Consider the following 13,564-nt stretch of genomic DNA (forward strand, 5'->3'; position numbering starts at 1 on the left):
ATCACTGATCCCTCTCACCATGGATCCAGATTTGGTTGGATCATAGAAAGTACAGCTATCATTGTATGATCTTCTTGCTCGTGATGGCCAAAAGGTGTTCACACATATCTGAGGGGATCTTTCAACAGCCTTTGATACAGGTGACCACAAAGCATTGACATCTCTGGGTCCAACAAGGTGGACCATGTAGGCATCAGAGCATGCTCTCCCATTCATTCGAGGGAGAACCAACAAGTGGTGTAATAAATAATTAGTCATTCTCAGAGAAGGTTTCTTAAGTAAATTGAAAAAGTTCCATCTCATCACCCCTTCTATTTACCATAGGTGAGACCGTAGGAAAACTGTCAGATCTTTGTTCCAGAAATAACCTATGTTTCCTTAGCTTTGAATCACTTCTTCAACTCAGGTTCTGCATCACTTCCTCAGTGCCAGCCTGAGAGAGAATCACTGATTAAAGCTGGTTTAATTTCCATCCAGCCAAGACTATGATTAGGTTGGTTGGTATGGAGGCAAAGACTAGAGGAACTGATGAAAGCGTCTTCTTCTGCAGAGAGGCTGCTGTCATTGGCTCTCCAGGAGGCACATTTACTTAACGCTAATGTGACATTTTATAATATCAGAGTCCCAGGGGAGGCTAGTGTAGACCACTGTGTCACGTGGACATTGACCCAGTTCTGTATACTTTAGTCATTTTTTTTTCAGGAGCGGGGAAGTGGCCCAGGGTTATTCATTAGAGCTGGAGTCCCACAGCACCACAGGGCCTCAGGCTGCCTCCCCTCCCCAGCCTCTGGGGTGGAGCAGCCCCCAGCGAGCTGTTCTCCCAGCCCTCACCCTGCTCCTCCACTCCTAGACCTGGAGCAGGGCACTCCAGTCCCGTGAGTCGCGGGGCGGGGGCTGCTCTGCCCTGCTGCAGGCCAGGGACTGCCAGCCTCCATCCTGAGCTGCTGCCCCCAGGAGCCGTGCTGGCACTCAGCAGCCCTCTGCCCACTGGTACTCCCAGAAGGCCTCTTCTCCATTGTCGCTGCAGGAGACCGGCAGCCCCAGCTCCTTGGGGTTCCAGGCCATGCAGTTCACGTCCTGGGCATGAGCCCGGGGCACGTGGGTGGTGAGCGCAAAGGTGGGCTGCTGGGGATCCGAGAGCAGCTCCTCCTCACACACACGGATGGCATCATCACCGCAGGCCATAGCCAGCGCTCCCGTCAGGCGGCATCACGCCATGTCGTAAATGGGCCTGCTGTGGAAGCCAGAGAGGGTGCAGATGCATTTCCAGCTGGGCTCAGCACCACTGCAGACCACCCCTTGCTCATTGCCTGGTTTGTACTGGCGCCAGATGCGCACGGCCCTGTCATCGCTGCAGGAGGCCAGGCGCTCCCCACTCTGGTCGAAGGCCAGGCTCCACACCGTGGACTTGTGGCCCTCCAGCATGGCACAGCACACCCAGTCGTCCTCCTCTTTGTGGTACAGCTTCACCGTGTCATCGTAGCTGGCGGATGCCAGCATCTCCTGGCTGGGATGCCAGACCATGTGCTTATTTGCAAGGAAGACACCCCCAAACAACACTTGGAAGCCTCCGCCAGCGCACAATCTGGTCACCAACTTATTAAGTGTGACAACCTAACCTGAGCGTGTATACATAGACCCTGTGCTCTGCAATTTGCCCTGGCCTTCTGTTGCTGCCACGTGAAGTTAAGATGTTTGGATTATAAAGCCCTTCACCTCTAAGGTGCATCAATCCAAGAACACTGTTCATTCTATGCATTTGCATAGCTGTTCTTGCTCTTTGGCCTCAGACCTGATTATATGGGGTGCAGGGTAAACTCCCACTTAGTTTGTAAAAGCAGGTGGCTTTTAGGAAGCAGTACAAGACTTGGGAAATTGTCATAGTGGAGAGAGATTTATCTTTGAAAGGGCTCTTCTAGTTACCTTATTATGAAGCTGCCATTCACCAACTCGTATGAAGAATTAAGTACAATAGAAAAAAGCACTCAAAAGGTTCGTAAACGTTCCACAATTCTGGATGACAAACAGTTTTGTTTTTTCCTTTGTACATGGTGATTTGATGTTTATACTGTGGTAGCACCAAACAACCACATCCAGGTTGTACCTCATCGGCTTAAGCATTGTAACACCATATAGTACAAGACAGTGCTTGCTCCGGTGAGCTTACAGTCTAAACAACATGGCACAAAGAAGTGAGCCAGGTGGTCTGGGTGAAATGGAGCAATAAATATAACTGGATGAGCAAAGGTGAGCTATAACTTACAAAGGAAGTCATATGTGGGTATTTTCCTTTCTAGGTACTGACTTCATCTCTAGCTGGAGGCTACACAACACTTCCCTCTGCCCTAGGTCCTGCCTCCATTCGACCGTGTTCCCCTAAGCCTTACCCCACCCCATTTCACCCCTTCCCTCAAGTCTCCACCCCACCCCTCCTTCTCTTCCCTTCTGGAGCTTCCTGACTGCCACAAATCAGCTGTTTGCAGGCAGCCAGGGGAGGGTAGGAGAGGAGTTGTTCAGTGGGGCAACCACCAGGTGAGAGGCATGGGGGATGGGGGAGGAACACAGGAGGGGAGTGGGGGAAGCTTGGCTGCTGCTGTGTGCTAAGCACCTGCTATTTTCCCCCATGGGTGCTCCAGCTACTTCCTTATCAATGCATATAATTTACACACACACACAAAGAGATGCTACTGACTGCCCTCACCCCTCTGCCATGAACTCCCCAGCCTGGAGCCCCCCCCCCATCTCCAACCCTCTTGCCCTCTCTCCTGCACCCACACTCATTCCCTGAGCTTCCCACCCACTGGCCTGACTCCTGCAAGCTCCACACCCTCCTCCAAACCCCACCACACCTTCCAAACCCCGTCCTGACTCATGCACCCCTCCACACTCTCAGTCTCCTGCCCTGATTCCTGCCCCCTAACCTCACCCCCCACACTCCTAACTCCCTGCCCTGAAGGAATCAAGCAATGCCAGGAAAATCTTCTAGTATATTTATAAATTGATGTAAACCGAGATCACTGTTGGGTTGCTGTTTTGGTCAGAGAGCTGATTACATGCATTATTGCAGAATAATGGGTTGCTTGTCGTAAATTGAGGCAAATATAACAAATTGCACCTTAAATTGAATGCATAATAACCACTTGCTTTTCAAGCATTCTGCAAACAGGAATTGTGTTGGATCCCTGACTTACATGTCTAATATTTCAGGCCATAAACCCTTTTAACAGAATTTTATCTTAGGTGCAGGAGAAATAAATTAAAATCTAAAGTACTGCACATATTGTGTAGTGTACAGAAAATGAAAAGCCAGCAAGGTGTTACAGATGCTAGAAGGGATGGAGAGTGCCGACAAATCTGTAAGAATTTCCACCATGGTATTGATATAGATTTATTTACCTTTATTAGTCAAATTTAGTTAGTATTCTGGCTGAAAACCAGCATGCTGCCTGGTACAGCAACTGCTTCCATGTTTTCTCATTTGTTAGTTTTTGGGTCAGATTGGTCAAACTGATGTTGGTACAGAAATCTATCCACAGGCAAAAGCAGATTACAGATACTCATTTACTGTATGATTTTGGTATCCTGTGAAAAAGATTCATTTCAAATAAAGGACAATGATAACTATTGGTAAATTAATGTGTGTCAGTCATAGCATCGTCTGAAAGTTATACTTGAAGAATGCCATTTTGAAAGCTTGTTGGAAGCAGCATATGAATGAAATCGAGCCTGGTGTAAGCAGGTGCTGTTCTACTGATTTTGCCATTGTTCATACCAGGACTGAATCTGGCTCTATGTACTTCTGAATATTCACTCAAGAGTTATCATGTGAAAAACTGGAAGAAAGCAATGATGTCAGAAGCCTGCTGATGGCGAAATAATAATTACAGCTACATTATCTGAAGAAAAAAATGGCAAGAAGTCAGGAATGAATGGGTATGTCATCATGTCCTCCCACCCTTACTACCTCTCAGCATAATAAATGGAAACTACTTAGTCTATGGCTGCACAGTGGGTGCTATTTCTGGATTCAAGGGAAGCAACGCTATATCGGAGATGCTATTCTGGTTCCACTACCCCTCATCATATGAGGAACAACAAAATGTTCAGAATAGCTCCTTATGCCAAAATTTGGTACCATTTGGAGGGCACCGAGTTCGTAATAAGATATTTCAAAACAATTTATGCAATTTGCATAGCACAAATTGTATAAATTACTTCAAAAACAAATCACCATGTAGATGCAGTCTTAGTGAAAGCTTTCTAGAGGTTGAACCTCTCTAATCCAGAACGCTCTTCTCCAGCAACTTCTGTAATTCAGCATGTTTTTAGTTAGTCAGATGACCACTTACCATGTGTGTGGCCAAGTTTCCTGTGGTTCCATTAAGTTTGTTTATAGTCACTAGTCCTGGCTCGCAGTGTTCTGCTCTTTAGTTCTAACTTACCCCTAAATGTCTTCTAAGAGCCAAGTAAGCAATGGAAGTGTTGGTAATGCTACTAGACAACATTGACTTGCTGTGATTCACCAAATTCTCTCACTTGGCAACACTCAGGTCCTGAGGGCGCCAGACTGGAGCAGTTCAACCTGTACTATAACATTTGCTTTTTAATTTTATTCTTTATTCTTCATTGAAGACTGGGCCCACTAAATAGGATCCAATTATCAGAAATGAATCAGAAGATAAAAGGCACACAACAATTGCACACTGGGAACCATAAATCATGCTGACTCTTTCTTTTGTGTCTTTTTCACTGGGGCAACATATGAATAACCACTGACTATTTTGTTTAGCTAATATTCCTCCTGTTCACCATTAGAGTGGGACCCTGGCCACGCAGTCTGGATCTGGGCCTGAACTCCGAAATTTTGTGGTATCAGGATTTAGATTTTTGTCTTGGCCCATTTGAGCCCTTTTAGCGTCACATAAGATATGGATGTTTTATCTGGGGCTTGATCTGAATTTCCTAACAATTGGAGTTGCTTTAGCTGTACCCATACTTCAGTCGCTGTGTGACACCATCTTCCCTTCAGTTTAGAACTCTGGTTGTATAAGAAGTTTCTTACCTGTAACCTTTAACTGAACAGTCCTTCGTATTAGCTTGCCTTCAAACTTTAGTTCACAAGTATAATTTCCTCCATCTTCTTCCTGGACTTCTTGTATTAAAAGAGTATTTCCTTTCTGAATTACCACACTTCTCCACATTTTGGGCTTACACTCCTGCACAGAAAAATCAGTTTCCTACATTAGCCAGCTGATCGGGTAAAGCGCCAGTGCCAGTCTGACTGGACAAGCAAACATTTACTTCAAACGGATCTCAGTGAAAATACTTTTGCCGGACTGAGGTTGCATTTAAAAAAAAAAACAAATCAAAACAAAACAAAGTTAATTTTCAGCATGGATACCAGATATGAATGAAACAGAGGTTTGAATATTCACAGTTTGAAAACTGGGGTTTATCTGAAGTCTTTTTTGTTAAAAATATAACAAGACACAGCAATTAATGCTTGCTGCACTACACGTGTGGGGTTTTAGATATCATCTATCCAGGGCCAAATAAAAAAAAAATCTCTATTTTTCCCATCATAAACCATTGTTCTAGTTGAAGACAAATCAATATTTTCCTAAATATATATCTTTGTTCTTGTATCTATCCTGGCTCCCGGGTAGAATCTTAACACAACACTAAGTTAGGGGTACAAATACATACATTGGAGGGTAGGGATAGACTCCAGAGTTACTTCAATAAATTAGAGGATTGGGCCAAAAGAAATCTGATGAGGTTCAACAAAGATAAGGGCAGTGTCCTGCACTTGGAACAGAAGAATCCCAAGCATTGTTACAGCCTGGGGATCGACTAGCTAAGAAGCAGAAAAGGACCTGGGGATTACAGCAGATGAGAGGTTGGATATGAATCAACTGTGTGCCCCTGTAGCCAAGAAGGCTAATGGCATACTGGGGTGCTTTAGGAGGAGCATTTCCGGAAGATCTAGAGAAGTTATTATTCCATTGTATTTGGCATTGTTGAAGCCACATCTGGAGCATTGCATCCAGTTCTGCCCCCCCCGCCCCCGCCCCAGTATAGAAAGGATCTGGATGCATTGGAGAGGGTCCAGCAGAGGGCAACAAAAATGATGAGGGGACCTGTAGGGATAGGCTGGAGGATTTAGGCTTATTTAGTTTGCACAAGAGAAGAGTGGGGGTGATCGGATATCCTCCTTCAACTTCCTGAAGTAGGGATCTAAACGGGATGGAGAGAAACTGTTCTTGGTAGTGATGGATGGCAGAACAAGGAGCAATGGTCTCAAGTTACAGAGCAGGAGCTGTAGTTTGGATAATAGGAAAAAAATAGAGAGAGTTGGTGGAATCTCCATCCCTAGAGGTTTTTAAGTCCCGGCTCGACAAAGTTCTGGCTGGGATGTTTTAGTTGGGGTTGATCCTGCTTTGAGCAAGGAGCTGGACTGTATGACCTCTCCAGGTCCCTTCCAGCACTAGGATTCTATGATTCTATATAAGGGTTCAGTCCAGATGTACTAAACCAAGAAAAAAAATTGAAGAAAGAAAAACACATTGTTGCTGCAGTTACAGTGGCAGGATCATAGGTGACTGGGGCCTGTGGGGGAGTGGCAGGAGCGATAAAATGCACTGAGCAATTGTCACGTTGGTGAGGGGAGTAGGGGGCAGTGCACCTCCCAAGTTTTACCACAAGTCACCTATGGGCATGATAAGTCATGATCAAAAGATCATCTAGTGGGCCCCAGATCAGGAATCACCAGACCCAGGTTCAGTCCGGGGGCTCACTCCAGACGTCCTGAGAGACTCTGGGTAAGTCATTCAACCCACCCACTGCCTCAGTACCACAGCGATAAATGGGGATAGTACCGCCTACCACAGAGGAGGGTTGGGAGGATGCAGTCAATTAATGATTAGTTGGTATTTGGGTACAACAGTGATGCAGTCCCAATAAGCACCTAGTTCAATGGTGCTCCAAAAATGCTTTGTTTGCGTTGTAACGTGTCAGATGTGCCATTCTGGTCAACATTTGGAAGGATACAGTGAGCACTGAAACAGGGTTTAAATACACTGTGCCTGACTCAGAACATATTTTCATATAAAAATTAATGGCCTGAAAGAGGATGGGGCAATTCTCACCTCACCTCACCTCTTTACAGGGGTTGGTGACTCACAGGTCCCATTGACTTCACTGAAGTTGGCTGGAGTGGACCCCACATCTATGTTTTTAATGTGTGGCCCTGGTTGAAAGGTTTGTAGTGATTCTTAAGTCTTTACATGAGCATCCCATAGTGTAAGTAAGTCAGCAACTCGAGGCATTGCAATATTTTGCACTTGCTCTACTTCCAGGCTGCTCTGAAATATTGTATCATTCCAGCCAAGTCTGATAATACTTAATGGTATTGATCATTTATTTCACATTGAAATAATCAGTGCTAAAGTGTGGACATAACATGGTAAGTGCCTCTCTAAAGAGGTGCATTGGGAGGATATGTTTGCTCATTTCTCCCTGACTTTAATATCCACACCATTTGGTCTGTAAACAAAATGATGGGTTGTTTTGTCCCCTGTGACTTCTAGTGTTGCTAACTCAACCTGATTGCCCACTTCAGTAGCCACAGAGCACACGCAGCATGTCATGAGGGTGGGGAAAAATGCTTTTGAGCTGCCTTTGTGTACTCTTAATTCTGAGCCTGATCCAGCCCCCCAAAGTAAGTTAGGGCAGCCTCAGAGTTACTCCAACTTGCATCCTCTACTATGCAAGAAGCCAATATGCAAGCTGGGTACTGCTGGGAAATAAAGTCCAGGCCAGAGATTCCGTCCTGGGTCATGAGCTTTACACCAGCTGGAGGTAGATGGGATTGAGTAGGAACCATAATACGAACACTACAACACTGAACAAACGCCCTGTACTTTGGTGGCCATCTTTGCCTGTGTCAGGGCTTTCTGTGTCAGCAGTGTGGCAAAGAGCAGCTGTAACCCAGTCCAGGAGTAAGGCTCAAATATGAATCAGGCTGTATTACAATTTGGCTCTCTGATGGCCAGAACAGAATGATATTTGTCATGTTTATTTTCCCTCTTAGAAATCATGACATTTCCATGTTTTGTGAGTTCCAAATTCTTAATAAAACTTAATCAATACACAAGCTAAAAGGTGGGTTATCTAATGTCCAGTCCTGCAAATGCACACTTGATTTTGAAACCCTCTGGTTCTCAGGTATAATTAGACGCAAAGAATGAAGATCAAATTTTACCCACACCAGGACAGATCCAGCGCAGTCCTATTATCCTACCCATTTTTTTGCTCACTGACCATATTGTTTAATCCGTTTACTTTTATGGGGGTTGTACAGGGGTCAAATACAGTGAAATTTAGACCTGCTCTTGGAACTTAATTAATAGTTGATGATGCAGGAAAAGAAACTGAATCCAGCTCTCAAGTGGCTTCGGTAGGTGGCTGGACTTGGTGACCTGTCAAAGGTCCTTCTAGTTCTAGTATTCTATGATTCTAGGGAAAAGGGCCATATCATGACTGCTGTAGTGATTAATGAGGTAGAGGAAACAATGCTTTTATCTGTCATGGTTGTCTATTCAGAACTGTGCCAAGCAGAGAAGCTTGTAACACCTGCTTGTTAATTATTTAGTACTGTTTATCTCCTTGTCTAGTTCAAAACATTTTCTATTTAAAATGATTTACAACTCCTCCAACTTTCAGCTGATTTCCATAATTTCTTCCATTAACTACCTAGCTTTTCTAATGCTGAATGGGAAGTTCTGATTTTTAGTCTGCCCAGGTTCATTTTATATGGTATAGCTCCTTGGATAGGACTGACACAAGAGCAGAAAGGCAGAATGTAGGAAACACATAAATCTGCCTTTTAAACACATTACAAAAAAAAACCCCTACAAAAGAGTAGTCTTTGTATTTTGAAGGAAATTAAACTAGATCCCCTGTCAGAGAGATGTTAACTCCCTTTAAAATCAGTCCCCAAGTGTATGATTATTTCTTATTTAACCAGGTCATATTTTTCCCCACTAGTGTTTGGCTCAATGGGTAGTTTTAACTCTTCACTTTATTTGCACATTTCTCTCATGAGTCTTTGGCACTCTCAGTCACTGGAATAACTAGGTTGTTCATTATTCTGTTTCTCTTTTCTGCCTTGAAATTTTTAAGTGGCGGCACCTCAACAGCTTTATTTTTTCAGACTTTCATAACTACTACCTGTCCTTCAGCTGTCATTCTAATTGTTTTCATAGCTGTTCTTTCAACGCTGTTATAGCAAAGAGGTTGGGGGAGGGGGCGGAGGAAGGGCTTTGGGCTCTTCTTTTCTAACTCAATTGGAGGAGAAAAAAAATGATGCATCTTTCCATGAGTGTAATTCTGTTCTTAAATCTGGTGTGTTCAGTCATATCTTGGCACCTGCATTTAGCTAAAAAAAATCCTTAACTCGTTTTGTCAAAACAGTTCTTTAGGCCTGATGGTGCTGTGGAAACATTCACGTTGACAGTAACGGAGTAACTCTTCAATTCAGGCATTTCATTAGGATAATTTCTGCTATAAATGAAACTTATGCTGCGGTTAAGAATAATAGTTTTATGAGTAAGTACTATTCCCAGAGAGAGAGAGAGTGTGTGTAGCAATACCATGATGCTTAATCTGCTGAAGGATATGTGCAAATTGTATTAGGCTCTGCACAGCTTGATGCTCTTAACGGACCTATTTCTTTAGTCCCTCCAGGTACTGGACTCTTTCTGAAGTCAATTAGAAGTTTGCTCTTGGCAAACTTGCAACATTGCCTCAGAGTAAACTAGTGGCCACAAGCAGTAAGCTGAGCGCTTGGGTAGCCACCCAGGAGAGATTCAAATGCTGCACAGTTGATTAGCTGAGCATCCACAGCCACCCACAGTGGGCCAGGTGTGTTCCTTCTGGTGGAGCACAACTGCACAAGCCTTGGTGCACATGAAATTTATTCTGCCTATGGATGGGAAAAATTAGAGAGAACACTAGCCACACGGCCAGATTCCCTGACCTTCCAGGGACAAGAGTCACCAGCAGGTTCTTTCGTGACCACAGGTCCGTGTGGTGGCAGCTGTATCCTGCTATCCTTAGCCAAAGACAAGGTGGAAGAATTCTGGGGGAAGACTGCGGCTTTATTTGATTATCTGAACAGTGGTTCTCAGACTGTGGGTTGGGACTCCAAAGCTGGTCACAACTGCTTTTTAATGGGGGTCACCATGGCTGGCTGAGATCTGCTGGGGCCCAGAGCTGAAGCCTAAGCTTCACTGTGAGGGACCAAAGCCAGAGGGCTTCCAGTCTGGGTGGCACTCCTCAGGTTATGGCCCCCTGCTCAAGGCCGAAGACCTTGGGCTTCAGGGTTGGCCTCCCTTGCCTGGAATGGTCTTTGCCTTGCCTTGAGGCAGTGGGGCTTGGATGGGTCCAGGCTTTTGTCCCTCCTCCTGAGGTCATGTCATTGTCAGAAGCAGGTTGCAGGGCCATGCAGCTTGAGAACCCTTGGGCTATCATCTTCATATCCGCTGTCCAGGTGTATCATAGGGGAGGCCAAAGCATTCAGCACAGTGGCCTTTGCCCTACCTGGATTTAAAGCAGATTGTGTGTGTGCACACAAGCTCATGAGCCCCGTTACTGACGTCAGTTGGCTTGAGCCTTTCAATCTGTCCCTGATACCACACTCCTTTGTTAGAAACGGATGGTCAGGCCTTCTACTGACATAAGTCACCATAATGCTATTTACTTCAGTGGAGTTGTGGAGAGTGTAGAGGTCATGGGTTAAATTCTATAAGTCTTTGGGGCTGGGGCTATCTTTTTGTTATTTGCTTGAACAATGCTTAGCCTAACTGGCACCTGTTCCGTGACTAGAGCTCCTAGGTGCTGCCTCAATACAAATAATAAATAGGAAAAAAAATTCCAAAATCAACAGCACGTACCAAAGACACAGGTCTTGTTTAGACTCTGGCCCTAAGCATTTCTTTAGAGTGAGAAATGTGTCTATTATAGCTGGTCCCTTTCGCGTGGTTTTCAGAAACTTTTGCTACAAATGGGCGTGAAGGCATAACCCATCCAATGTACATCATACGTAATACAACATTAACATCAACATTCTAACTGACTGAATGCTTCTGACCCTTTTTTGGTCTGTTATAGATGATGTATGTGGGATTCTGTAGTGAAGATCCTGCGGTCTAATCTGCAATTGTTAGCACTCTTATTAAAATACAGTTATCGTCAAGTATGAATACAAAGGAGTACAGAGGAGGTTATTCCAGCAATGTCTCTCTCATCTTACAAAGCAGACTAAAAGTCCACTTTGATTGTCTTGTGGCTGTACTAGTATCTTCAAAATGCAATATCAGTTCTAGTCAATTTGATCACTGTGACAACTCAGTCAAACTGAAAGTCTGTGGTACACAATCTATGTGTGACATACGGGTGAAAGAAAAGTAAAAAAAAGCTCTCTTCCCATTGCAGGCTGGTACAATTCCTCACTGATTTTGGTTTGCTTTTTTCTTGCTTTCATTTTCTTGGAGTGTGTTAAGATCAGCTGTGCTTCTTGGCTACTGAAGATGATGTTTGTCAGATAATTTCTGCCATGTGAACTTACACAATGATAATGGATTCCTCAGTCTTTTGGCGTTCAGTGGGTACATGGGTAGGACATGAGACAGTTATGCCCAGGCACTCTCTTTTCTGTAAAAATTCATACTTTACTGAATATGCATATTTCATGAGATAACGGCTCTAAACACTCTACCCATGTACAGCGGTGGAGGGGGAATGAAGCTTTTATGGCTTTTATACAAGTTATAGTATACGTTTTGTCAGGGTGAATTGAAATACTCAAGATTCTTGTAAATATAAAAATAGAGTGACAGCTTTGTTTTGCCATTTTCTGACACACGAAGACACCTGTGTGTCTGGCAAGTCAAAACCCTGCACATCTCAACATGTGTTATTTATACACAACAGCATCTGATCTGGTATTCCAATTATTAGAGCCAGAGTTTTTTAAATTTTCTTACAGTAGGGATTACCCTTCACAGACATGGAGCAGCTGTCGGTCATTGACCAGGCTGGATAATTTTGCACCCACACAGATAAACCATGTTCAGCCAAGCTGTTAGGCTTTGGCTGGTCCTTCAAAACAATTATATACCACTTGATGAACACAAAATTCAAAACTGAATGCAAGACTAAAAAACAATGAAAGTAATTCTATAAATTCAAAAATATCCTAATTATATGGTCTTATTACCTTGTACCATACGACTTCTGGCTCTTGATTTGATGTTTTATAATCCTCAATATCAGGGCAGGAGATTATCTTTCTCTTGGTGACTTCTGATTTTTCCAAATATCGGACCTGGCTGTTGTAGCAAAGCCCAGATTCATTCTCAGCCACTGTCAAGGACATTGATACCTTCATGCAGTATGTGGAGTTTCTGCAAGAACAGAGCAGAGTCTTACAACACTATCTTAGTTTCTGTCATGTCTGTTTCTTTTCCATCTCCACCTCACCTACAGGGTTCAGGAAGACACTCAAATGAGTCACTGTTAGGTTGTGGAGTTCAGCTGTAAAGCAAACATTTAAATAGATGCAGATTAAGTACAAAGCATCACACAGAGCTTACGTTCACCAGTGCAATTTATTTTATCTAGATCAGTGGCCCAGTTGTGGAGATCATCATTAGCAGGTAGAAGAATGCCAGCTCCAAGAACTGGTTGCATGACCCAAGCAGGAGTTACTATGTTATCAACTGAGCAGGGGTCAGCAACCTTTCCAAGGCAGAGTGCCAGACTTTGACCTTTTGACCTCTATGTATGGTCTGAGTGCTGGTGATAATTGTTAAAGTCATTAATAGTCCTACTTACAACAGTTTCATTAATAAATAAATTAAGATGCAGAGGTTTACAGTTAAGGTGGTGGTGGTGGCATTAGCTGGTCTTTTGTCAATCCACAGGTGGCATGGCTTCGAGCAAGCTCCCGGCTGCATAGGGAGGTGGGGTGCGACTGAACTCCCACATCACATGATGATGAAAAAAGGCTCGCATTCCACTCTTGGCACCTGTGCCAGGGGTTGCTGACCCCTGAACTAGAGGAAGGGGCAGTATATGTAGAAATATACTAAAGAAGTGTCATCACATCCTTGTCCAGAATGCTGAGAGGCACTGAAGACCACTGAAAGAAATCTCATCACACTTGAGCTCCTTAGGTGGTCAGCGACTCAAACTTTAGAGCAAAGGGTTTTATATTTATTATCTACAAGCCCTTCTCCACTGAGTGCCAGTATAAGGCTGACAGATTGTTAGCCGGTGGCCGGGTAATGTGCAATGAGGTACCAACTATGCCCTTGTTATCACCCGAGTTTAAAACTGCGAGAGCAGGGAGCTCGTCGCTGCAAGCAGCCAAGACAGGCTGATGGATTCTCCTGGGTCCTAAGCAACCCAGTTTTTACTGTTAGAGCAGGGAGCTGCTAGCACTCTCACCTACGGCCAGGCTGTAGTAATCAAACGGTTAAAGTTCTTTTTGTTGTGCCGG

The 13,564-nt window shown here is 44.1% G+C and overlaps 1 protein-coding gene and 1 pseudogene across 1 annotated transcript in view; both read right to left on the minus strand.

Moving 5' to 3' along the window:
• The window catches only part of IL1RAPL2 (interleukin 1 receptor accessory protein like 2), a 579,631-nt gene that overhangs the window by 262,174 nt on the left and 303,893 nt on the right, over positions 1–13,564 (minus strand). Inside the window, exons 4-5 of the mRNA XM_075007869.1 lie at positions 12,281–12,467; positions 5,063–5,216 (exon numbers count right to left, since the gene is read on the minus strand). Of these exons, the coding sequence (XP_074863970.1) occupies positions 5,063–5,216; positions 12,281–12,467 (341 nt within the window). The remainder of the gene's footprint in view (positions 1–5,062; positions 5,217–12,280; positions 12,468–13,564) is intronic.
• On the minus strand, positions 970–2,109 carry LOC142020168 (putative cytosolic iron-sulfur protein assembly protein CIAO1 pseudogene; annotated as a pseudogene).

This window comes from Carettochelys insculpta, chromosome 13 (assembly GCF_033958435.1).
Source record: "Carettochelys insculpta isolate YL-2023 chromosome 13, ASM3395843v1, whole genome shotgun sequence".
NCBI lineage: Eukaryota > Metazoa > Chordata > Testudines > Carettochelyidae > Carettochelys > Carettochelys insculpta.